Genomic DNA, 27,348 nt, shown 5'->3' with positions numbered 1-27,348 from the left:
TATCTACACAACCCTTGATGCCATCGTCTGATCATCTCTACAGCCAAAGAATTAAGTACAGCAAGTTGTGTATTAACTCATAGTTTCATAATAAAAAACAAATAGTTCGTCCGTGTTCTTATGATTGTATCAGAACTACTTATCTTGACCAAATCGGACGTAGTCACTGCGATTCCGACTGTTAAGCCAATACCGAGGCCATCGCCGGGGATCGATGGGCTTAGAATTCCAATTATCGGTGGTGGAAACAGTTGAAATGGGTCAGCAGGTATCGGCCGCCCCCGCCCCATCGCCGCGCGCGCTTCATGCCACACTCATTCTGTTTTTGCCCACCTTTCGACTCGCGCGCAGCCTCTGTCATTGTTCATGAACGAGCATTTCTCTCACGTGGGAACGATTGACTCTTTTGTGCTTTACCCGCTATTCCCCGGCCGCTATACGACCGACCGCACGTAATGAGATGACTTTATAAGTGTAATTGTGTTCGGGATAAACTGTTTTGTGAAAATATGACCAAGTTGAGGTGATGCCGGGTTTCCTAGTGAAAGTTGAGTGATGATAGAACAAACAGAGTGATCGGGGTCCTTCCTCTTAGATAAGCGGATACCATGGCCGTCGCACCGGTGAGTTATGTTTCCTGTTCACTTTATAACTTTTTGACAATTTTAACGAGATATACTCGTATATCACTGAGCTCCGTGAAGACACCAAGTAATTGATTTAGAGCTGGTTCTGACTAAATTGCTTTATAATGCAGATGAGTATGGAAATGGAGCTTTTAATTGTTTTATTACAAAAGATTGAGCTTTGATGCTCGAGGGAGATATGAACTTATTAATTGCATTTTTGAAGCAATAAAACGTGGTGTTTTATTATGGTCTTCTACAATGTTTATATATAATATTTGTATCTTATTTTTCTCATGGGAATAAATAATTGAATTACTTTAATTTGTCTCGATTAGATACTTAGGTATATTGTATGTATGTATGTATGCATATATGCCACTTTACTGCACATAAAACTGGCAGCACCAGTCAAACAAAGGTTTAAGCAATAAATTTCTAAAAAAAATGATCATGTGTAATAGACATTTAAAATTGTAACTTGTCGCCATTACAAAACCAGGTCCAATCACATAAGTGATCTTTGTACAGTCGACGTAAAAATATGTTTACACTTTTGTACCTTACTCCTTTGTAATAATGCTAAAAGTGTAAACATATCTTTGACGTCGACTGTACACATTGAATTCGACAGCAGCTAACAGAAGCTTACGCTACGTCTTACGTAGGCGAACAACGCGCGAACGCGGCGCGGCGCGGCGCGGCGAAATCAATCCTTTGATGCCCATAGAAGTGTCCTACGTAAGCGATCTCGTTGCGAACGCGGTGCGGCGCGATTTGCACGCGAATGTCAGGCGGCGCGGCGCGGCGCGGCGCGGCGGCGGCCGCTTTCGCCGCGCCGCGCCGCGCCGCGTTCGCGCGTTGTTCGCCTACGTAAGACGTAGCGTTACAGTTGGTTTATCGCAGCTTTTTGTTTTACATCTTTTATGGTGTGGTCTGTGGTCGTCATCACAATAACGTAATAGAATTTTCATCACACTTGCTCGGAAAAGATTTATTTACACGTAGGGCTTGCAGGCGGGAAATTGAAATTTTCGCCCTAGGGCGGAAAAAATCTTTTCCGAGCAAGTGTGATGAAAAACACTTATTTACACGTAGGGCTTGCGGGCGGGAAATTGAAATTTTCGCCCTAGGGCGGAAAAGTGTTTTATACAGAAGTTTGTTTTTATTAATTCTCCTTTTTCCTTACAAGTGTGATGAAAAACATTGTGTGTGCCACGGGCGGTAAAGAAATTCCGAACTCGTGAACATTTTAAGCCCTCGCTTCGCGTCGGGCTTAAAATTGACACTCGTTCGTAATTTCTTATTTCCCGCCCTTAATACACAATGTACTATTGAGATCGTATGCTCGCATTTAATTGTTACAATGACTTTGGACATTTTCTAAATTAATTGATTTATTCCAATATAAATCACATTCAACATTTAATAAATGTACCTATTGATTTATTTAAGCCTTTACCAGGCTGACTGTTCAAAATTGAGAATCGAATGTCAGTCTTACTGACCGAAAATTTCTACTTTGGTTTGAAGGGCCATATGTGGGAAATATATATCCCTTAGCCTGGTAAAGGGTTAAAATTATACCTCACAGCAGTCACAATCAATAGAGGTTAGCACAAATGCCGTAAAAAAATTATTATTGTATTGTGTTGAAAGATTCGTTTAATAATTATGTATTTGCTACGTATGACCTTCTCTTTAAATTCACCCACTCAAAACGTGTTCAAAAAGTTTTTGTAAGAAAATAAATAACAGGAGACCGAGGCGTAAAAAAGCGATAATGCATTTTTGTAAACAGTGTTCACTGCTCTCCTAACGAGCTATTTCCTAATGTAAACATTTTCTACCCTTTTTAGGGTTCCGTACCCAAAGGGTAAAACGGGACCCTATTACTAAGACTTCGCTGTCCGTCCGTCCGTCCGTCTGTCACCAGGCTGTATCTCACGAACCGTGATAGCTAGACAGTTGAAATTTTCACAGATGATGTATTTCTGTTGCCGCTATAACAACAAATACTAAAAATAAAATAAAATAAAGATTTAAATGGGGCTCCCATACAACAAACGTGATTTTTGACCAAAGTTAAGCAACGTCGGGAGTGGTCAGTACTTGGATGGGTGACCGCATTTTTTTTCTTTTTTTTTGTTAGTGTTCCGTACAAAACTTTGTTTACGGAACACTTATGGGATCACTTCGGTCTTGCAAATCAGTTAAATACGTTTTATTCAGAGACCGTTTGACATAGATACCTAAAATTTGGAACAGTTATAGCAATTACCACCACTCATATTTTAAATAAGTCAAAACTGCTTATTTCTTATTAAAGGGGGAAATTTAGGGGGTTGAGAGGGGTAGGCTGAAACTTTTTTCATTTGTAAGAATCGTGTGGGGTACCATTAGAAAGCTTGCAAAAAATTGAGTCGATGGACTGATTTTGACTTCATTTTAGACTGCAATAGTTTCGTCAAAAAATGCATTTAAAGTTGCAAGTTTTCATACAAAAATTTTCACCTCTGTCCTGGCGATTTTCGCGAAAACTATAGCTAACAGGCAGCTGACCAGTCAATACCCAACTTAAAGAAGCATGGAGACGGCGGGAAAATTATCAGCTTAACTTTATCTTTATTAGTTTTTCAACTGCAGCTTGACCTTTGGTTGCTTAGGGCTAGCTAACTGATGCTTACACTGGTCAATTCATATTAGGCGAGAAACATCCTTAGTTAAAACTTTGGCATTGAAATTTATGACTTATGTCTTTGACACAAAGTTTAATTCTGCTTGCTTATCTTTGTGGGATATTTAATTTTATCTCAATAGCCTACTATAAGTATGAGAGAGATGTACAAAATACGACCTTATTATATTGCAAATAAGTTTCAATTTCGAACGGGCTTTCCAACCAATGGACTCAAAAATCTGAAAAATTCAAATTAAGAATTCCGTTCTTGACTGTCGTTGTGTTTTTTTTTTCCACAATAGGACACATAGAGTTAGTAAGGCGTATAGAGATAATAAAGTCATTTAATATTTATGAACAGCTTTGGCCTCATATGTATAGATTTTATTGAGAGTATCTGATTCGTCGAAACAATATACACAATATTCCTTTTCATTAAGTACCATTACATTTCTGTATTAATTGTATAATTATAATATCTATTAATTATATTCAGTACTTATGTATATTTTTGAACGGATCGGTGAGCAACAAGATTCAGGGCTATAACCGCGAAAATAGAAGTTCGCAAATTGCGAGCATTTTTCTCTGTCACTCTAATTACGCCTTCATTGGAGTAAAAGAGAAAGATCCCCGCAAATTGCGAATTTCGGTTTTCGCGGTAGCCCCTCAGTCCTGTTTCGAGAAAATAATTTTGGAAGACATTAATAGTATGAATATGACAGTTAAATATCACAGTTTTTAGAAACAAAGGTAAAATTGACGAAATATTTAAAGTAAGCCGATCTTGTATTTTAGCAGTTCTAAATAATATTAAAGTCTATATATATGGCATAGAACTATAAACAAAATCAAATAAAAAATAATAATGAGTTCTAAATTCAAATTGAAGGAGTATACATTTAAGGTATTATAGGCCAAGCGCGCACCACGATATTAATTTTTGCGACACGATTTTAGAATCGCGCTGTAATATATCGCAGAAAATTCACTGCGCGCACTGCGATGAAAAAGTCGACGATTAATTTGTTCATTCTCAACATGGATTTCGTACCAGTTGCTTGTCATGAAACGTGTCTTTAATATGCGATTGCTGTATGACTTTGAGCATTTATAACACACAGGCGATCCCCGTCTATTTCCATAATTAAATGGTCAACATCTAGCGTCTCATTTTGAGACTCCATTGGAGATGCAGGTGCCGAGATTTTGGGGTTTGGAGAGCGAAATGCCGACTGAGGTCCGGCCGGTTTGCGATTTTATTATCATAGTGCGCGCGGGGCCATACAACTCCGCATGCTGCAATTCACTTTGCGACAATCGCGTCGCGAACAATCGCGGAAAAATGTGACAAATCACAATTTTAAAATCGCTGCGATTTTTTTGTCGCATATGCGCGCACTAACATATAAACACATACGTTGCATTTCTGCGACAAAATTATCGCAGGACAAAAAATCGTGGTGCGTGCTTGGCCTTACTCTAAATTATTATAATACATCAAGCATTTGCGAGATGCTCGACTTCGGCATTCAAACACAAAGCAATAGTACAAGAATCTAACTAAATGCAAAGGCCGAAGGAGCGATTCGAAGATCCGAAGCGTCCGACAGACGCGCGCCTCCCGTAACTTTTCCAAGTATTTTTAAGTACAAGTGTCTAAGTCGCAAGATCCAAACGCTGAAGTCGCATTGGGCCGAAAGCCCGAAGCATCCAGGAGGTCAGTTCTAAACACAGGTAATTAATACAAGTGTCTAAATGCGAAGGCCGGAGGCTGAGCTCCGCGTAGGGCCGAAGGCCCGAAGCCTGCAAGATGTCAGTGGTTAAACACAGAACTGACAGCCTGGACGCTTCGGGCCTTCGGCCCTACGCGGAGCTCGGCCTTCGGCTTTCGCATTTAGACACTTGTACTATTGTTCTGTGTTAAAGCACTGACATCCTGGACGCTTCGGGCCTTCGGGCTACGCGGAGGTCGGCCTTTGGCCTTCACATTTAGACACTTGTACTATTGCTCTGTGCTAAAGCGATGACATTTTGCTAAAGCTCGGTCTTCGGCCTTCGCACTTAGACACTTTGTACTATAGTTCTGTGTATGTAGTTGAATACGGTATCCTAAAAACAGGCAAACAACCTCTGTAAAATGTAACGATGCGAGCGGTACGGCTACCATCAGTTTGGCATTGACATAAACGCTACCGTGGGCGTGAACGTAATTTACTTTCTATGCATCTCGCTCGTACTGACATATTAGTGCGAAAGAGATATACCTATAGGAAGTAAATTACGTTCACGATATCGTTTATGTCAATGCCAAACTGATGGTAGCCGTACGGAACACTAAATGCCTCGAGCTATCTCGGACTTGGCCAAATTATTTTTTTTTTTGCATTGTGGTACGGAACCCTTCGTGCGCGAGTCCGACTCGCACTTGCCCAGTTTTTTGTCGACAACGAGGTTTTTAAAAGCCTGATAAAAACTACCTTAAAACTTGATAGTTGTCGGAAACGTAACTTTAAATGGTATGTGTAATAAAACATTAGTGCTACTCAGGTTCCATCCATAAACTCGTTAAAAGTTTGGTAACAGGTACCTTGTAGATTATCGGTAGGATTGACGTAATCGATGATTAGAATTTTTGAATATGTATTAACTATTTAACAAATAATTTGTTACTAATTTGTTAGATTTTATCCTGTCTAAAATATAGGCTTTTAACATCAAAAAACATTAAGAGGCATCGTAAAGTAATCGTCATGTAATCATACGAGTGAAACTTAGGAAAAACATCGTGGATGATTATTTCACGACCGGCTCTGAGTGCCATCGAGTACACTCTCAAAGAAAGTGTTAACATAGTGTCCTGTCAAAATGCTGTATCATTGGTAAACATTATGCTGTAACTAAAAGCCAATACTCACCAGATTCATATACAGAATTGCAGACTTCGCGTCGAAATCAATATCGATGTTCTGAATGCAGTAATGCTGCTCAGCAACGCGGATGCAGTATTTAATGCTGGAGTGCAGTGTGAATCCGAACGTAGATAACCTGCCCGTAAAGGTCGCTCTCACTTAACGCATGCATCTATTTCGTACGTCGGAAAAAAGGCAGGCAAGAAATAAAATGCAGGTAAGAGTAAACATTTCTATCTGCTTTCCGCCGCGACTGTCCACTTGAGCAAACAAGTGATGGGGCAAACGTGCTTGAGGCTTTGTGATTGTAAGCTCAAACTATTTATAAAGCACACGACTCGATGTGTGAATAGAAGGTTTGAAAAATAAATCAGTATTGGTCAAATTATCAATGACAAAACCAACTTGAATGTGTAATCAAACATTCTTTCAGGACCATGTGTATAATCAATTAAATATAGCAAAAAAATGTAGTGGAGGTTACTCGTGCGTACATGCTGATTTTATTGCATTTATGCTGATTTTATACTTTTGATGAAACAAATAAAAAAAAAAACCTTTGTTTTCAAAACTTTAAAAGCCCGACAGGATTATTTTCAGATTCATTATACGAGTGTTACTAATTACATAATACATAAACTTATTGATATAACGGATGTAATACACCTTACCTGCGTTCGGTATGAGATTTCGTTTTACCCACTTGACCATTGAGTCCAGGGAAGGTCTCCAAATGATACAAGTCGCCCGATGACACTACTTTTTCCTAATTTATTTTCCATCATATATTTAACTTACATTGGCGAGAATTATCCGTTATATAATAATAATAAAAAATCCGTCATTAAAAAAAAACCTGAGTCGGACTCGCCCACCTAGGGTTCCGTATGTTTAGTACCTACTTGTTTGTTGTTATAGCGTCAACAGAAATACATCATCTGTGAAAATTTCAACTGTCTAGCTATCACGGTTCATGAGATACCCTGGTGACAGACAGACAGACGGACAGTGAAGTTTTAGTAATAGGATCATTGTTAACCTTTGGGTTCGGAACCCTAAAAAAATACAAATAGACATAGACATCATGTTCTTTCTGTATTTAAATTAAAGGCGTAACACACTGGAACACATTTCGGTTTTCTACGTGAATGCGCTAACACTATACTTGACTACACGCACTTTCCATTTCGGTGCGCCCAGCGTTTACCCGCTCTATCACGTTACGATGCATTTTTTCAAGGGTTCCGGCTTTTTGACGGACGAGTGTTGCACAAACACTATGTTGTTTATTAGTTTATGCATATGAGGATTACGTCCAAAGTAAATATGCAAATTTCCACTCCATTTCCGAATTTTGGTTACCTACTATCCGATACGAAATGAGCTGAGACGAAATGGAAAATAATTACGCAATAAGGAAGTGTATTAGTTATGTGCCTACATGTTATAAATTAGTTTATGAGTAGTTTTACGCATGTTATTAGAGCTCTATCTATATATGTACTTGATTTTTGACAAAAGTCAGTTGGATATTGCAGAAATAGACAACAATTACTATGCTGATAAAAGTGTACAAAACTATTTGATTTAATGAATGAAATTACTGATGAATAATGGTATAAGTATGTTGCAAGATTCAGTAATATTCATTACAGAACCCAAAAAAAACCTCACGAATGTGCCAAAAACCGCATGAAACACAATGGACGGAAACAATAACATTAGAAATATGTGCTCGGAACGGAACAGACTTTTATAGCAATTGTATTTATTACAGGGAAGTATACTTTACAGGGCGTTCCAAGCGTAAAGGGTCTTATGATGGGCATCGAGTTAAACTTGGATTCAAATTCTCCATTACCTAACCTAATACGAAAAAACTCAAAGGCGACCTATACATATGTATATATATAGGTTTTAAATCGTCAACCTAATGCATGCTAAATTCGCACTTCTGAGAAATAGTTAAAAAAGTTTGAAGCGCATTAAGTAGGTAGGGTAGGCTGCTTGGCCTGCTTGGATGTCAATCATAGTAGGTATTACAATGTGACTTACAAATTGTGATTAAATTAAACTATGTAAGTAACTACATAATTAGAACAAGGTAGCGGAAAAACATCGATAATTTGCGGACTGTTTAAAATAGGTTGTGATCCTTATCATAGTATTTGGTTGGCATATTAATTTACATATTAGAATAGAAATAAAATCTTATAGGTACTTACTACTTATCGACGATGATTTCTTATAATAAATAGTAAGAATATCTATCTCAGTATTTAAATAAATATAAAAAAATATTTAAGTCAGTACTTAATGTTAATTAACTAATAAGGTAAACATTTATGTCAAAGTTGTTTGATAGGTACCTACTTCAATAATTAGATAAGTAGGTACAAAATAAACCAACAGACTTGGTTCTCGTTTTTTACGTGTTACACTTATGATATATATAAGTAGGTAATGTTTTTAGATATAACTGTTTCATATTTAATTAACGAATGTTGGCTCTGGTCTTCTAGTGCTCCACTTAGACTGTGACACGTATCGCACAGTTATCTAGAGTTAGACCAAGGAAAGTCTGCAGCGATTTTGATAGCCCACGCAGTGCAAGTGTTATTTACTCGTCATAATTTCATAGAAGTTTCACATTTGAAATTACACTTGCACTGCGTGGGCTATCAGAATCACTGCAGACAAAACGCGGTCTGACTCTACCGACGATAAAACACGTCCACTCTGCTCTGTGGCCTAGCTAAGTAACGACTAATATGCATACAATTTCAAAGCGAATTTCAATGTCACAGTCAATTCCCGTATCATAGCTCAGATGCAATCTCCATAGCTAAATAATGCAATGGGCAAATTATCCATATCTCGCGTCACATTCCGTTAAGGTCAGCCAAGTGCTCGGAGCCATTGTTCGTCATCATCGCTGGGAACCCCGCTCATCGTGAACCTCGTGAAAGCGCATTTTCCCAACCAGTAATATCGTAGTAGAGAACGACTTAATGCTAAACTGTTTAAAAAATATCGCATTCCCACGAACAACATGCGTCTCTCGATTGTTGTAAAAACGTTAGGTCATACTTTGCAATGGTTATAATTAAAGTAATTATTACTGCATGTTTATGTGCGTGAATAATAAGTCATTTAGATTATTAAACTATTGAAATCGTGAGTGTTAAGTGGTTGTTTATAATATAAATTACCGCGTCACTTTCAAAACTCACAGGATATAGTACCATCAGCCGTAAAAGTGCATGGTGACTTTATCAATGAATTCATTCATAATTTCTCCATGCAATTTCGCAGCTCACTGGACGTTTCCCACCGACCGGCTGGAATCGGGCCGCGCCGAAGCGCATTTTCAATGTGCCTATAACATTATACATACATTATGGCTGAAGCGATGGTATCCGTCCAGAGCCGACCGCGTCCGCGAGCAGCCGACCGGCTTGCGGCAGTAAAAATGTGAAATGCGCTCCGACATCGCCCGTTCAGTAAGAATCGTACTTATCGATTTGCTTCCTCTATTACGGCGCTTGTCGTAACTCAATGTAATATGGAACTTGAAAACAAAGTGCGGAAACGCGCGTTCATCTGTGGCACGCGCATGCGCGGTCGCGAGCAACAACCGGCTAATCGTTATACAATTAGCGAACTGCAACGTCCGTGACATACCTGCAGCATTTCTTTCAAACAGCTTGCAATTCTATTTAAGAGGCTTGTATACGGCATACAGAGTTATAATCGATAGCATGATTTTATTTATTTTTACTTTATTGCACAAAAGAAAAACTTAGTGTACAAAAGGCGAACTGAACGCCATGAGGCATTCTCTATCAGTCAACTTTAGGGAAAAGTCGAATATCTCATCTCCTTTTTTTTAATTAGCCATAGTGTCCCACTGCTGGGAAAAGGCCTCCCCCCTTTCCCGCCACTTGTCTCTGTCTAATGCACACTTCACACAGAATGTATCGAAGTTGTCCCGCCATCTCCGTTTGGGTTTTCCTCTGCCCCGAGATCCATCCTGTGGGATCCAGTCCGTTGCTAATTTGGCCCAGCGTTCTGGGTACATTCGGCAGATGTGCCCTGCTCAGTCCCTAGTGTTTATGTAATTCATAATTTGCTTAATCCCTTAAATTCATATCCTATACCTAATTGTTTTTGTTGTTGAACTGGTTTCTTAAAAAAACTGATGCGATTGCAATTAGCGATGACTTTTAACGGTTTAATGTTTAACGCAGCTTTCAAATACAGACTTAAATGGCTTAATTGATTTGAAAGCTGCTCAAAAAGTAGTCCCATATATTAATCCTTTATTTTAATGATAACGCATGATTGCACAATGTTCGAATGTTAATAGTTGTTCATTATATTGTCTCTTAACTTTCCGTTTCGTTACGGCGTGAATGAATTACCGTAATACTCGTAATATTTGTAATTCTCGTAACTCGTGACGTTACGGACGACGAAATATTAGTCGCCGTCGTGGACCTTTCACCCTGACATCGAAAATCACCCATTCAATGTGGCGTTAATGTACGTGTTCCCATTTACTTTCGACGCCATGAACACATAAGTTTGCCCATCAACATGGCTTGTCATTTGGGAAATCGACTAATTTATCGTTACAAAGTTCACGGGAACCTTCGTACTGCGACTGCAGTGCATAAGATGTCATTCATAATTTGCTTGATAAATTGCTGCGTTGCTGTCTCGATTGGAATGTTCAATCCTTCAACTGTGACTCATTTGATCTAGAAGTGATATTGCCCTTTTCCCGCTTCGGCAATGCTGCAGCCACAGACAAAACATCCTCCAGACTGAGCAGAGTCGCGCTACCCCCTCTGCCACGCATACGGTAATTTTACTCCATGTTCGAGTCGAAAGTGTCTTTGTGTGACGTCCGTGTCTTTGAATGGACCAATCACGGCACGGGATTTCGCTCACCTCGTCCCGCGCACCCCCGCATTTTTGGCATCATCGGTTGCATGAAATAATTGCTCTAAACTAAACTCTGTTTAGAGGATTCCTAGTCTATGGTGCACAGTTACGCCATTGCAGTTGCAAACAAATTAACATTATTTAAGGCAAGTTGTAAAATTGGAAAATATCAATTAAAAAAAACCGATGGACCAAAATTCATACATAAACCTACAATTACACATACGAGTATCAACTTACAATATCACGCATGTTTGCATCTTCACCTACTTTTATTCATTTCGTTTAGATTTTTTTTAAATTAAAGCTAACCGAATCGGCATCAATATATTATCAAATGTCAGATCGACATGGAATAGGCCGACTTGTTGATTAGAAAAAAAAAACCGGGCAAGTGCGAGTCGGACTCGCGCACGAAGGGTTCCGTACCATAATACATAAAAAAAAACAAAAAAAAGCAAAAAAAAAAACGGTCACCCATCCAAGTACTGACCACTCCCGACGTTGCTTAACTTTGGTCAAAAATCACGTTTGTTGTATGGGAGCCCCATTTAAATCTTTATTTTATTCTGTTTTTAGTATTTGTTGTTATAGCGGCAACAGAAATACATCATCTGTGAAAATTTCAACTGTCTAGCTATCACGGTTCGTGAGATACAGCCTGGTGACAGACGGACGGACGGACAGCGAAGTCTTAGTAATAGGGTCCCGTTTTACCCTTTGGGTACGGAACCCTAAAAAGAACAGGTTTTCACATATCTACGCAACGTCCAGTAAGGGACACCCACTGCGAGACACAAGAGTGGAATTCACTTTCAATCTCATCGGCATTACTTCACAACACTGTAATCAACTTTTGATATATTGTATCGCTATTATCTCAAGTGTATTTAGAAACAAAACTGGTCAAGTGTAAACTTGGTTTTTATTTCGTGACTATTTTTTTAACGATTTGCTTACGACAACTTGTAGGTACTCAGCAATTAGGTAGGGTTTACTCGGGTAATTCCGAATGTCGAAAACTGTCGGATAATTCCGAAAAGAGACTTTTATTATGATGGAATTAAGGGTGATTTTCATCTGAATTTCGGAATTATCCGACATTCGGTATTACCCGAATACACCTTACCTTGTTTGTATAGCTACTCGGTCTAACTACTCCTATTAGGGTTGTTCAATGCGTTTTTAAAGGATCTCTCACTCATCAAAAATAACCATCAATGAAGGCGTCAGCGAACTCGTGAATAATATTGATATTATTGTAAGACGTGATGTTTTTACCAGAAAATTCAGACTCTCTTCGTTCTCTCATTAATAATATCCAGAATTATTAGTACCTACCTATACCATTTTAATAGTCGGGCGTCCGGTTTTATATCCAATAGCCTAGTAACCTAGTTAATTTTTAGATTTCTATCCACGCCTGATAGTCTTTACAGCCCCGCTGGGTGCCTCTGCGTGCGTCCCATGCCACGGGCAAGGGCAGCATCCGTGCAGTGTGTGTACCCTTTACATCTCATTAAAGTGTCAAAATGGCCTCTACTAGTTGGCTTCGGCTCCTGCACGCCTCCCAAATTTCCGGAACACCATTGTTCCGTGATAGGAAAGATATCCATAATTAAATGAAAAACCATAAACCTACCGAACCCTAAAACCGATTGCGTTCTCAAAGGTGCTCCGAGCTAATGACGTTCAGGCACATGCCCGTACATAGTATCTGGAAACATGGTAGTGTATCCGGCCAAGTTATTTTAAGAATAACAATCAAATAACAAATGCCGTCATAAATTCTCACACGTGCATTTTTTTTGTCAGAGTAAACAGAGAACCCACCGCTAAAAGGTATTATAGGTAATTCTAATTATAAGTATTTTTTTATCTATATTACGTCGGTGGAAAACAAGCATACGGCCCGCCTGATAGTAACCAGTCTCCGTAGCCTATGGAAGCCTGCAACTCCAGAGGTGTTACTATGCGCGTTGGCGGCTAACGCTCCGCACCCTCGTTGAGCTCTATTTAACTAGCTAACCTCTCCTGTAAATTTTTCATGCATTCCGGCTGTTGTGATAAGATAAAGATAAGATAAAAAATAGTTTATTCAAGTAGGCATATTACAATGCGCTTATGAACGTCAAATAAACCTTTACCGGCTCCAACCGTACACCTCTGCCCCGAGAAGATTTAAATCCCCCCTCAATTGGAGGAGGGTATCCCAATATGCGACCGGCAACAAACTCGGCGGGACATATCTTTTCAAAACATTATTACATCTTATAATTAACATGCATTACGAGTAATTAAGAAAAATCAAATTTAAATTACTATAGAATTCATGCAATTATACTCAGTGAGTACATAGCTCTTTCAGAAAACATATCAAATTCTTACAAAAGGAAAAGAAATAAAATCAATAAAAGAAATGAGAATACATATTATAGTGATGACGCTGATTTCTATTGTATGGGACAACCAAATCTTTTTTTCGCGGTTTTGGCATTGGTCCCATAATAAAAGTTGTTCAGCAATAAAGTTACTTACTACGCAGAGTATGCCTAGTATTTAAAATTGCATCCTGTATATTGCTCATCTTAGTTTTAAAGTTTAAAATCCTGTTCTTGTTCCAATGTTTTGGTGGCAACTGAGAACTTGGCTTATTTTTACGTTTATGGGATACTGTATAAGTATGTATTTTTAAATTAACTTCAAGAATGAGAAATGGACATATTAATTACGTAAATAATTTATTTATTTGATAACTAATGAATTCACGAGCTAAACAAATTAATGTTAGATAGATACCGAAATGTATATCGGTCAAATCAGTAGTCTTTTCATTCGAAACTTTTACCGTAATATTTTACAAACTGTACTTAAAATTTAAATTAGATTCGGCATGAAACGCCTAATATACCTATGCAAACATTTCCAAACACATGGTTAGAAAATGCTGGGCAAATAGAAAACAAATTATATATTGAGACACTTGTATAAATACATCATTTTTACTTTTAGATGCATATATGTATTGCATGTTAAAGTACGAAATTTCAAGTAACTAAAACACCATTGTACTCGTACGTTCGATTTGGCGTAACAAGTTTATTGTAGACATGCTTATGGCAGAAAACGACAACTGAAAGACAGGGTTACAGATGAAAGAACATCGAAAATTACGGAACATTATTTGCTGGGTGACATTGATTTAAAAACATGCTTAGAAAGGCTGTCTAAAGTTCGATTATTCAATAAGTTTTAAAGTTTATTAACTTTTTAAGACACACATATAACATTTAGATAAATATGTTATTTTATTTAGCAGAAGAAATATAATATGTATTTTATGTTTTATTGGTAAATAAATAAACTTCAATAAATTTAATTTTGTCATTTCACTTTTATCTACGACTGTCTATAGATTGACAAACAGAGACTGTTAATGGGTCAATTTAATAACATTGGCAAGTAAGGAAAAATAAAGTTAAATGACATAAAGTTGGCGAAATGTAACTATCAGTATAGATGAGTTGAAAAGTAGCCAAAATGAACATACTTATACTAACTCTTCGAAATACGTAACAGATCCATCGAAGCTAGCAGTTAAATTGCAAAGTAACCATTGTTGCTGCTTGGTGTATATTATCTGTTTTAAATTAAGCGCATCTATGGTTAAACATGTGCTGGTAGCCGATCAAAATCGACTGCGATTCATCGGGATAGATAATATTCCAATTTACCTCCCGGTTTGGTAACTTAAAACTTGTTTACCAACGTACACGTACAAATAGCAACACTCCTAGCTGTACATCGGTGGACCTTATTACAAAAGGCATAAGGTCCATCGATGTACAGTTACAGCGTAGGCGATGGTACAGGAAACGTAGCAGTTTATGTCATGATTGAACTCAAAAATCTCAAATACCTAAGGTATAATTTTCAAAGAGACTCAGGGACGCAACTGGGGACCCAAGAGCTGGCAGTTACCTCGCTCAACGCTTCAGTCTGGCAGTTCAGCGGGGTAAAGCAGCCAGCATTTTGGGAACCTTGCCACAGGGGCTTTTTTTAGATTAGTTTAGTTTTATTTTAAAATAGTTTGTATTTAGTATAATTGTAATTTTAAGTTGTTTTTTGGCATGTTTTTGTACCATATACATGAATAAAAACTATTAGGTATACCTACATAAATATGCATACTTAGAAAGATTAATAGGCGGGACATTTTCGTCTGAGCTTGCTGTTTCAGTCACGAAGAGGCTTTCTCTCCGGACGTTCCCACCCCATTTGTCGTCGTAAAAAGCGATGAGCCTCCATTGTTTACAAACACTTCAATATCGCCCACTAAAGGACCGTAACAATAAGCTTGTCATGAGCCCGATTGTTTTCTCTATCAGCCTTTGTCGAATTTCCGTATCGTGATGGGACGTTTGCGTAAGATATAGCCAGGTTAAATATTTATTGTTTGTTCTTTTTAAGTATTACTTCATCGTGGTCAGCATTTTTATTGATAGGATAGACGCTTGCTTTTCAGCTAATATTAAAATTTTCAAGTTAACTTTTTCTTAGTTGAATTTTTAGCTTTTTATCGACCGAGCGTCAGCGAAGGTCTTTGTTTCAGCATGGGCAAACATGCTATCTAGAGAGCCACTAGTTTAATTTAGTTTATATATTTTTAAATGTTTTAGTGACGTTATGAATTGTCTGCTGTTAGAGTTAGACCAAGATAAGTCTGCAACGATTTTAATAGCACACGTCGTGTAGGTGTTATTTTAAACGTCAAACTTCTATGGAATTATGACGTATAAATGCACCACTTGCACTGCGTGTGCTATCAAAATCGTTGCAGACTTTTCTTGGTCTAACTCTATTAGAGTTCTCTTTGGTATTCCGCTTCACTTCGTAACCATAGCGCTTTGTAATTTTGTAATAAACTACAAATCTCAGTCAAAGCAAAACATAGGTTTCATATTTTAACTTTAACTACAGTTACCTAACTATACCATATGTACCTATATATACATATCGAATTATAAACATTAGAATCTTAGTATTTTATTAATCGTAGTGCTTGATTCCGTTGACTTAATACCACTTGTAGGTTGTAGGTATAGTTAGGTAGGTACAGGACGAGCTTGATCTCTGCCCCTTTCTAGACAACTATCCTACCATCTCTCGTCGTTTTATGGTGCCACTGACCTTTACATCTAGCGAACAAATATAATAGAGATGTTGTTTGTTCATTAATGCCATTCGAAATGTAGGTTTTTTTTGGTGCTATTCATTATTATTATTATTTTACCTCTGAAACATAGGTACATTACATTTTAAATTATACATACAATGTTTCCTAAATAACACCTAAAGTACGAGTGTTTTCTGAGACCGTTGTTGTATTAGGTAAACTGCTTTCGATTTTGAAAAGTAAAGATAATTAGCATTATTTGTTTAATATTATTGGGTGTGTACTATATAATGGGTTATATGGGTACAGATATGGGTACATATTAGGCGACGTTATACCATCCCGAGTTTAAGAAGCAATTGTTTTGTGTTTGAATTTGAAACCTTCTGTTAAAATATTATTTTATTTTAAATAAAACTTTGAATATGTACCTATTCATCCTATTTATCATAGGGACTCACGAGTTAGAACATAGAAAATGTTCATTCACAACTCAGGATCTCAGGAACAAATTAATTCTCTTGCTCAACACATCTATCTTCACAATTGCCCTTACCGGAATTCAATCAAAAATTTCGTGAATGTTAGGCAGAGTTAATAAGGGGGTGATGTGCGTTAAGAGAAACATGGGGCAGGAGAAACAGTATGAGGATTCCCTACAAGTCTTTATTTTTCTCAGTGTTTCTCTTACCCCATCTAACCTCACTTAGACCATAACAAAGACAATTCGAGTTAATTCACAACGATGGGGGCTGAATGGTAATCACATTCATAGCATGTAGCGTGTACTATTACTACTATTGCAGACGCCACGAGTAATAGCGAGGTAAATTCAATGATCACATTTCCGTACTTTCTCTTCGCAAATGACCTACGAATCGCTTAACATTTCCAAGGTTCATTCATGGTTAATCATCATAGGTGATCTTCTGATCGCTTATTGAATATGGCCATTGTTTGTATCTCAATAGGTACTTTTCTATTCTCATGTTTTTTCTATTGACTATTGCAAAATCCGTAGCCACTGTACGTGTAGATACAGTCAGCAACAATAGTTGCTAAGCGGGCGAGGTGTTCAAAATAATCTTGACGTGACTTTATTGTTAAGAGAATAAGAGCGCGTCAAGGTAATTATGAAGATCTCACCCGCTTATCAACTTCTGCTGCTGACTGTACAGATACTTATATATAGGAAGAAATGTAGGTACCTCTTAGCATATTGGCAAGTTATAAAAACAAAAGGGGGCTTTTGTAAAGATCACGATTGTCCACTGTCAAGATTGAAGTCACGATATGATGATGGTATGAATGCTCTGAACGAAACACGAAGTCATTTGACTTGATTGTTATTCTCCAATAGCTAAACAATAGCTACAATACTTCTGTTCAGTTGTTGGCTGTGTATGGAAAGTTGATATTTACATATATTATTTATTTAATCGACAGCAATTTTATCAAAATTTAGTTTAGCTGGAGAACTTTGCTTTCAATCTATGTACACCCGGAAAAAAGTGTAGGTAAAGCCTTGGATCACTTGGATGGCTAGCACTGTTTGGCTGTATCTATTCAAGGTTCAGTATCTTACTCAAATTGACCTAGTCCCATAGGAAACAATAAGGCTGGAAGTAGGTAGGTACCTATCTAGTTACTCGTATTTAAAAATGCACTTGGCATTTGTTACGGCACAATATGTACCTACACGGTTTATAGAAAGCTAATATTGCTGTGTTAGTTACGGTCTACACCCGTAAACCGTAATTAACACTGCAATACCTGTGTTCCTACCTGGGTACCTGTATTTATATTTTTACTTAGCAACGTTTCAGAATTTCGTGCTATACATACATTTAATTGGGTCACTCTATACATGTGCTCTCTACAGCGTGCAGATGCAGTAAGCGGATTCTTCAGCAATCTTATCAACCCTTATCTCATTCAGAATCAATGCTACGCTTAACCCAGTTTTCACTTTCGTGTTTTCGTCATGAGAGAAGGCGCCTTATGTTATGAGAGCATTGCGTTTTGTCAGGCAATTAAGTAAAAGTTCTCTATTTTAAGATCGTGTGAACTGAGGAAGGCTAATGTTCTGCGTAGTGGGATGACCTTTAGCGAAGAACGCTTACTCAGAATTGCGGTAATTACTTATTTTGATAACTTTTTACAAGCATTGCTACTGTTAGAGCCTAACGTCGACCTAACGTCGATCCGAATCGATGTCATCTGACCGGAGGTGTAATTATGGAAATTCTGCGTGACTAATAGAATTAGCAAACAATTTCACTTTTCTTCACGTATTTATTTAAATGATGCACCCAGATGTAGTACTTACGTGGACAGACATCAGTTTCGAAACTCGGGCGCGGACGAGGCTTGAATGGATCATAGCTGTTTGTCTTGCTGCCAAATCATGCGCATGTTCGTGCTGCAGGTTTTAAATGGGTGTTTTTGTTTCGATCCAATACGATACATTTCGTAATCAAATGATAAATTTACATTATGCATCTAGAACTAATGGAAATTGTCAGTTTGAGTATATTTAATAAGCGGAGTTTGGAGCGGCAGTTAGAACATTTAACATACTTAAGTATACAAGAAACTTATTTTTTGAAAATCAAAGTGATTTGAATTGAATAGTGGTAACTCTTAGGATATTTTTTGTTAGTCGTTCCCAGTGGTAAGAGATGAAGAAAAAAAAATAGGATGTCACTAGTGGTGGTAACCACTGGTAATAATCAGGTAGTTTTTAACTTGTTCATTAGCTCTCGGAAAAAATAGAGCACCGCATTTGCTATAGGAAAGCATCATGTAGTAAAGTAAAACTGATTCAGACCATAAAATGCTGCCATTTTTAACTGTTTAGCGATGTCATTCGGTTCTTTTTTGTTCTAAGTTATAATAGTTGATGAACTTTTGTAGTGATATGGAACCCTCAATGCACGAGTAATACTCGCACGTAATCGGTGCACTGGTGTGGTCGAACTTAATCGTTTTAAGGGTTAGTTTTGTATTTCGCAGATCATGAAGGATAAAAATTAATGATTATATTAGATTATTTACACATTTACATTTACAGTAAATAAATCTAGTTTATAATTGAATTCAAAAACGTAGCGTCTGTTTGCGTCCATTGGCGGCATATTATGAGAAAAGAGAAAAGTGCAAAGAATGGCAGCTCGTGGGACCGACTCCACAATGCCTCTGATATGTCACGCCTAGTGTTTCACTGTATTTTCTAAAAGTTGTTCTTGTCAATCGATGATGATAAAGATGATGATAACTTCCCGCACTTCATCATTGAATATGGAAATTAATGTATTATTTTTTCTTTTCCAGATACTCCCCTTCATACTGCTATCTGTGGTCTCAAGAAGTAAATGCGAATCCTCGACTGGATACAATTACAACAGCGGGAACGGGGGGACATTTGGGGAGTTATTGAAGCCACCACCGCCGCCACTGTCTCAAATCAAACCGGTGCCGTTTCACGGAGGCGCCAGCAGATCGCAACGGCAGAATGTTGACCCGGGATATCATTACCAACCTCCACCGCCGCCTCCACCTCAGGCGCTATCGTCTGACTTCAAATTCCCGGCTCCTTTTTACAAACAATACAATTTTAATTTTGTACCTCCTCCTCAGCCTTTCACAACTCCACCTTCTTCGCTATTCCAAAAAGTCTCAGGTTGGTTATTCCCTTCTCAAGAAACAGAAGCAGTATCTGCGTATAACAACAATAACAATATAGCGCCTATAAAAAAAGATTGCAATCCCTGCAATCTAGTGCCGTGGATTCCAGTAATAAGATACGATTTGGGAGGTAAAAGTTTGCAGCAAAGTTTGATACCGACTTATGGACCTCCGAGTCCCACCGCACAAAACGCGGTCCAATTTAGACCACGGCCGTTTTATTCACAAAATCAGGAAGTACCACATATATCAACTGGGATACCTCATGCAAATTATGGTCCACCTTCCCTAGATAACAACAACGGTTTCTTAAGCTCCACATATGGGCCACCGAGTCCAACTCATACGGTAGCAAATCCTACTAGCTCTACGTTTATACCAAGTTCATCATTTGGATCCAGTTCACCTTATAACTCAGTCAGTAATTCATACAATGTGCAAAGTTCGACTTACGGACAACCGAGTTCATTGTACAATATTCCTAGTTCTACATATGGGGCACCAAGTTCATCGTATGGATTACCCAGTTCAACTTATGGTCCACCTATTTCTACTTACTCCACACCTGCGCCACTATATGATTCACCGAGGCCTTTAACATCGACTTACTTACCTGTGACTCCCAGTTATGAGCCAGGAGTAATAAATAATGACCTGCCTCAAGATAATCAAATAGATGTTATACAGAACACTCTTCCTTCCGAGGATTTACAATTACCAAAAGTTTCCGCTCCATTAGGGTTTAAAAATTCATACGGGGAGCCAATTCCAAGTTCGTATGGAGCAGATATACCTTTTCCAGTATCGGCTACTGCAGCGGAATCATCTAAAATAAGGACTGAAGTTTTACCCCTTGATGGAACTAAAGGATTAAATCCCAATCATTCATTAGCTCTGGCAAAACCAGCCCCATTTACATTGAATAGAGGACGAAATATACATACGTTACAACCTGTTGCTTTACCGAACTTGAGCGTATCTCCATTACCACCAATATTTAATGCTCGACCATTCCGGCCGCTACCTAACTTGCCCTTAAATTATGCCCTCGGAATAAAACAAGTACAACCACCATCAAATAATGTTAATATACAACAAAGCTTGCCAATTGCCGAATACACTCATTCTATAGATTATCCTACATCTATAGTGCAATCGCCAGTTATCGATATCGATGTCGGAAAAATATCAAATCAATCGAAGGCTTACAGAAATATTCCTAATGGATTTATAGTAGATAGTTTCAGGGATATTTCTTCCCAAGCATCTGAAGATCATATTGAAGCTACAAAGTCAAATCAAGATTCTAGTTTTGAAAGTACTGGAGTTGAGGTTGGCAATGATTTATATGAGACGAATATACCTTCTGATTTAAAATATATATCCGGTAATCACCCTTCTAACCACAAGAACTTTGCTGATTTAAGAGGAGTTAAAGATGAAGACGTTGATAAATATCGTACAGAGAGTAATTTACAGAATATAGATTCACCATTGTTGTATCTGAAACCTGGAGCTCCGCATAAAGAGTATACTAACTTCGTGTTTTCTACAAGTGGTCCATTAAATGTAGACGATTATGAAATTTACGATGATATTCCTACAACAGTGGCACCAAAACAATCGTCGTTCTCTAGTAGCGCTTGGGATGAAAGTAGAACCGATTATAGTGATGCGTTTTCACAACCAACAGCAGCTCAGGAAGATTCAAATAAACCAAAAATTGTTCAAATTATCATACCATACACAACTGGGCAACAGAATAAGGAAACGAATGAACACGAACAGAACCAAGAGGAATGGATATCAACTCCTGAAGATGACTACCTTGCGAGGAAAGTGCCAACTAATACAGAAAATTATTACACTGTTGATTCTACTACGGAGAGTTACACTACTCCTAGTACAACAACAGAGGAGCCATCTCACACAGAAAATGATAATTACGAATCAGAGAGATTGAATACCCATGCTATACTAAACGACTTGTATGATGTAAAAGAACCTCCCTTTGATATTATAAAACTTCAACAAAATATCGATGATTGGACCGAACAAGAGTTTTCTAAACGTTTTAAAACTCAATCTCAACGAACTCGTAGTAACGGTAAATATGCTAAACAAATTCCAGACGAATATTTTACTACAATTAGTCCGATTACTAATTCTGTGACGCCTAGCATAACTAGCATATATAATTATGATTTTTATGATCACGAAGGATCAAGTAGTATACGGCATTCCGTAACTGAGGACGAAAGTTCAAATACAAAATCACACAAAAATAATAATAATAATATAGATAGTAGCAGGTCTAAACTGAAAGACAAAAATAAAGATGATTATGAAGATTTGCAAAAGCTTCACATATATACAGCAGCGTCATCATTCCGATCTTCTACCACTACTCCTGCTCCATGGGAGACTATTCAAACTTCTATATCTCCACTCACAAAAGAAAAGGTGTACGTGGTTACATCAAAACCATGGACGGAATCTCAGAATACGACTGTTCACGATTATGAACATATAGCATCTTTTGAGTCTAAGAAGACGAATTTAGATAACGAGGCATCTGCCTCAGACAATCTTCCTTTTCAATCTCCCAGATTCTCCAACAGACCCAGCTTCACAACTGGCGAGAATATAGAATCCGTTAAATCCGATTCTTCGTATGGATTCTCTAGAAATTGGCATCAAAGAAGTAAGTTGTAAACTAAGTTTTCCATTAAATTTACTCCGCACCAACTAAGAAAGCTAATTAGTAATTATACTTAGTTTCATTTTTATTATATTCGATTTTTGACTCTCATATTTGTCTACTATAGGCAAATATCTGTTGTACAGAAATATTTTTATATCAACACACTTATTTTTTTTCAGTAAATGACTTGGAGAATAAGAAGAATAACAATAGTACATCGTTTCCAGAAGGTTCTCAGAATATATCCACTAACAATAAAGAGGTTCTATTCATACTAATTTACTAATTTTCAATCTAGGTGTAGAATTCCCAACTTACAGTATGTACAGTATCTCAAAGTCAAAGATCGGTACTTCGTAAGTAGTCAATTAACATTGATAAATAGTTTTAAAAATTAATGATAAAATCAATTCCCTTGTACATATGGATGTACTTACAATCCTGGCACATTTATGAGTTTAGCACTGACTAATCATAACATAACATATTATCAATAATCATAGAGTCATAGAAACTACTGGAGAAGGCAGGTTAAGGGTCGGAAAAATTCACCAAGTGGGAGTCGGACAAAGCATAAGGTAAGTACCCCTATTAACGAGGGGGTTAAGCAACTTTTACAAAGACAGCCAAAAACGAAATATAAGCTGGCTCTGTATGAACAAAGACATATTTTTTTATGATAGTTTGTATATCGAAATTTATATTTCATTGGTTTTTGGACTTGTTTTGGCCAATTATATAGAAAAAAATAATTATTAAAACCAAAACGTTGAAATCGCTTATTACCGTGGTAATTGATCATTGTTATCCAAATACCGCGGATAAGGGTTCCTTTTTGCGAGGGTAGATAAACCCATCGCATTTTTAGTTCCTTATTTATATTATATACATCTACTTATATTTATTTGACAATAGTAGTTAAATAAATAATAGGGATTATTTAATCTGATTTCCAATCATTACATTCAATTATTTTTTTTTTCTTTAAAGAAACAAGAGGATTTTTAGTAAAACAATTATGAAAATTAATTCCTTTGAGCCTACACCTACTGACTACACTTGCATAAAAGATATGTGGTCGTATCAAAAATACATGCTGTATACGAGTATCTACATAATATTAATAAATTATAGACGGACAAGAAATTATAGAAATTAAAAAGGCCGTCTATATAAGGGGACATCTTACACAGACCGACATAGCCCCAAACTATGCAAAGCTTGTACTATGGATACAAGGCGACGATATACATACCTACTTATATGGATAAATACGTACTTATATACATAAAAAACACCCATGACTAAGGAGAAAATAAATACCCATCAACATCCAATGATACAAGATATGGGAAATCAAATACCTATTAACCCTTATCTTGGCAAGGCTCAAAATATCTTAAATATAAACATTTTTTTAGTTTTTTGTCACCTATAGAGCATACTAGACTATTAAAAAATAAGGAAAAAAATCCAGGATTTTCCAGTTTCGGAAAATCATATGTATCATATTTGATACAATGCCAATAACTCGACAAAATAGTTACCTACTTTTTAGAAGAAAAATGTAGATTTTCATAAAAATAAAACATGTAATGCAACAGAAATTATCATTTATTGCTAATTAAACGCAATCTAAAGCATCAGATGACTATAAAACCTTTAAAAATAAATTATATCTACAATTATCTGATCACATGGGTGGAAAATTTGATCCCGTAAAGTTTCAAAAAAGTCGTCAGCAAAAAGTTGAGTAAAATATGAAAAGTAAACAAATAAATAAAAGTAAAAAAAAATATATTTTTTTAATTTGGGGGCATTTTTTGCCACTCACATATTTTTCCGTGCTACGGGCTACGGCGTAGCAATAGTGCTACAGCGTACAAATATATAGTTAAATAACATCTAGTACTTAAAAAAATCAAAGTTTAATAACTAAATAATACGACAACTAATATTCAATAATTGAAACATGTTTTGTAACCCCACAAATACAAAAAAATTACAAAATCATGTAAAACTATTTTGACGAAAACTTGGCAATGTATTAAATGTAATACAATCCTTTCGATATGTACATTTCTGAGTTCTTAGCACTGTATCAAATATAATACATAACAGTTTCATGTAAGGTTCTGTGTATTAAATGTTTCTAAATTCGAACGCATTGTAAATATGTACGCACTAAGAGATAGTAAATACATCAAAATGTAGATTATGGTAAAATATATACTAATCTAAGAAATAAATGCAAAACTTCCAGTACGAACTGAAATCTATTGTTTCCGCAGTGCCATGTTGATTATTACTAATTAATTTACAATGACACTCGTGTCCATTATTTTTTTCTATAAGTAAGGAGGGTAGCTCGACATATTGATGGCAGAATTATTTTGTTAGGTAATAAAGTGAACCTGCTAGATTTTTTAAAGTTCCATGTATCACGGATGTTACAACGCCAAGATAAGGGTTAAAAAAAATAAAAATAATTTATTTATACAAAAGGTTAGTGGTATATAAAATCATACAAAAATAACATAAATATATCTAAATATTAAAATATTTTAATCTAACAGACCTCCGCGAGTTCGAAGGTGCCCATCACACTTGCCGCGTTACCACGTTAAAATAAATTAATATTGTATGTTTTTGTATTATATGTTCTAATTAAAATAATACAATAGGTTTTATGATAATTATATTATGAACCTATTTATTTCCGACCAAAGCTGTTGTAGGTGGGTCGGTATTACTCGGTATTAGGTTCCCATACATCATATTACCGAGTGATGTCTTTTGTAACCATCGCTAAACGGTTTAATTCACATTATTGCAAAACTCATTTACGAGTAATAAAAATAAATAAACATCGTGTATATTTTGAATACAATCAAAATGGAAGGTTCTAAATATTATAAAACATTGTATAAAACAGACTTGACAACCATGCTTTTGTTTTTATATCAATATTTAAACAAGATTCTCATATAATGGTTTCTAAGAAAACCTCCAGTTAAGTACTTGAAACTGTAGTCAAAATTAAGAGTTCTTGAATAGATTTCATACCACGTTAATAGCTCTTTAGCTTTATAGATGGTTAAATATTTCAATAACATCAAGAGTTATGGAAATGTGTATCTACATATGAATATACAACCCTTTGAACTTAAAATACCGTTTCCGCTATTACCGAGGTATACCTCGAAATTAGGAACCACACCAAAAAATGGAACCCAACACCGAGGTTTTGAAATTCCTATTTTTTACTATTGGCAAGCAAATATTCACAAATTGATTATTTGGGAACCATAAATATCATAATTCAAAATAGATATAAAGTCTTGGTATGTCTATAATATTCACCATTACTATGAAAATCACTAAATAAAATACGCGTTTGCTTACTTGAGGTGTTGCGCGTTAGTATGGAGCATTCAAATAATGCGCCCCCGATGAGTTAGTTTCCGGTTTTCGAATTATTTACTTTGTGTTTCTTTACTAGTGCTATACTTATTCGACAGTCAAAAGAGAAGGCTTTATTTGTGTGTACTTAAATTTTAAAAAAGTCAATTGGCTTTCTTATAAAACGCCTTTTTGTACATACCGCGGTAATCACTGCCGATTTTAATGGGCTCGTTAATAGGGGTACTTACCTTAATAGAGGGTTCCGTCCTTTCCCACGATATGAAAAACACAACATACTGACTAAAATCCACAGAAACAACAGGGCGTGTGTTCGCTGCACGTGATACGTTTTTTAATGGCTCAACTGATCATTTCCAAAATAGTTTTCGTGTAAAAGTATTTATGAAGGTGGTTCACTTCCCATACAAAAACACTTACGTTATATTAAGTAATTACACACTATTACCTACTACATAAATTTGTGTGCATCTGTCTACTTTCGAATGTTTATTTGCGCTAAATTGATAGTCAAACTTTGTTTCATACAGAAATCACGCAATTGTTTTTTGTATGGAAAGCAAACCACCTTAATTTATTCTTTCTACTTACCTACTTAAAGATAATATTATGATACAAATTTCATTTAAATGTCAGTGCGACCTACTCGCTTAGCCTACTACTACTAACGGAAGGACTGAACAATGCTACTATTTATTAAATTACTATCATATGAAAAAGTAATGTATACCTACATACGAGTAGAGTATTAATTTTTTTTATTTTGTATTTCAGGATACACACCCCACTACAGTGACTGCAGAACCTCCTGAAAACGTCAGTAGTGAGAAAAGTGTAACAAATAAATCGAACGATCAGTGATTGTGTTGTTACGCATAGGGTTAGTTTACAAAACCAAATGAATAAAAACGTGAACAATTAGAGATATATTATAGTGAAAGTGTTCAAGTGTGCGTGCGTAACGCATTGACTATGAAGACAATAAACTACAAACTATAGCGAATTCATAGATTAGATATTTTATATTGACAAATTAAGAAGAATACAGAACGATAATCGTATTCTTTTTGATTTGTCATAAAATGGGTTATATTTTGTAAACTGTGTTATTATGTAGCCATAAATTTGTAATGTTTACTAAAATTTGTTCATTTTCCCATTATGTACGGTTTCAGTCGCCTATAAACCTG

General features: G+C 36.5%; 1 protein-coding gene across 2 annotated transcripts; it reads left to right on the top strand.

The window, feature by feature from the left end:
• Positions 1-224: 224 nt before the first annotated feature.
• LOC134666538 (uncharacterized) lies at positions 225-27,282 on the top strand. Of its 2 annotated transcripts, none has more exons than XM_063523731.1 (4): positions 225-623; positions 19,678-22,735; positions 22,915-22,965; positions 26,933-27,282. In XM_063523731.1, exons 1-4 carry the CDS (start codon positions 609-611, stop codon positions 26,968-26,970), a joined length of 3,162 nt encoding a protein of 1,053 aa, XP_063379801.1. In that variant the 5' UTR covers positions 225-608; the 3' UTR covers positions 26,971-27,282. The 2 variants fall into 2 exon arrangements, with proteins under 2 accessions (XP_063379801.1, XP_063379800.1); XM_063523730.1 differs by having other exon boundaries at positions 226-623; positions 22,915-22,997.
• Positions 27,283-27,348: the final 66 nt, after the last annotated feature.

Source organism: Cydia fagiglandana, chromosome 8 (genome assembly GCF_963556715.1).
Source record: "Cydia fagiglandana chromosome 8, ilCydFagi1.1, whole genome shotgun sequence".
In the NCBI taxonomy this organism is placed as follows: domain Eukaryota; kingdom Metazoa; phylum Arthropoda; class Insecta; order Lepidoptera; family Tortricidae; genus Cydia; species Cydia fagiglandana.
This window is presented reverse-complemented; position numbering and strand designations above follow the sequence as displayed.

Excerpts from the sequence above, each read along its gene's own strand:
- LOC134666538 (XM_063523730.1), top strand. Across the intron at positions 22,736-22,914 it reads TAGAAATTGGCATCAAAGAA|TAAATGACTTGGAGAATAAG; the intron begins GTAAGTTGTAAA and ends ATTTTTTTTCAG. Across the intron at positions 22,998-26,932 it reads TATCCACTAACAATAAAGAG|GATACACACCCCACTACAGT; the intron begins GTTCTATTCATA and ends TTTGTATTTCAG.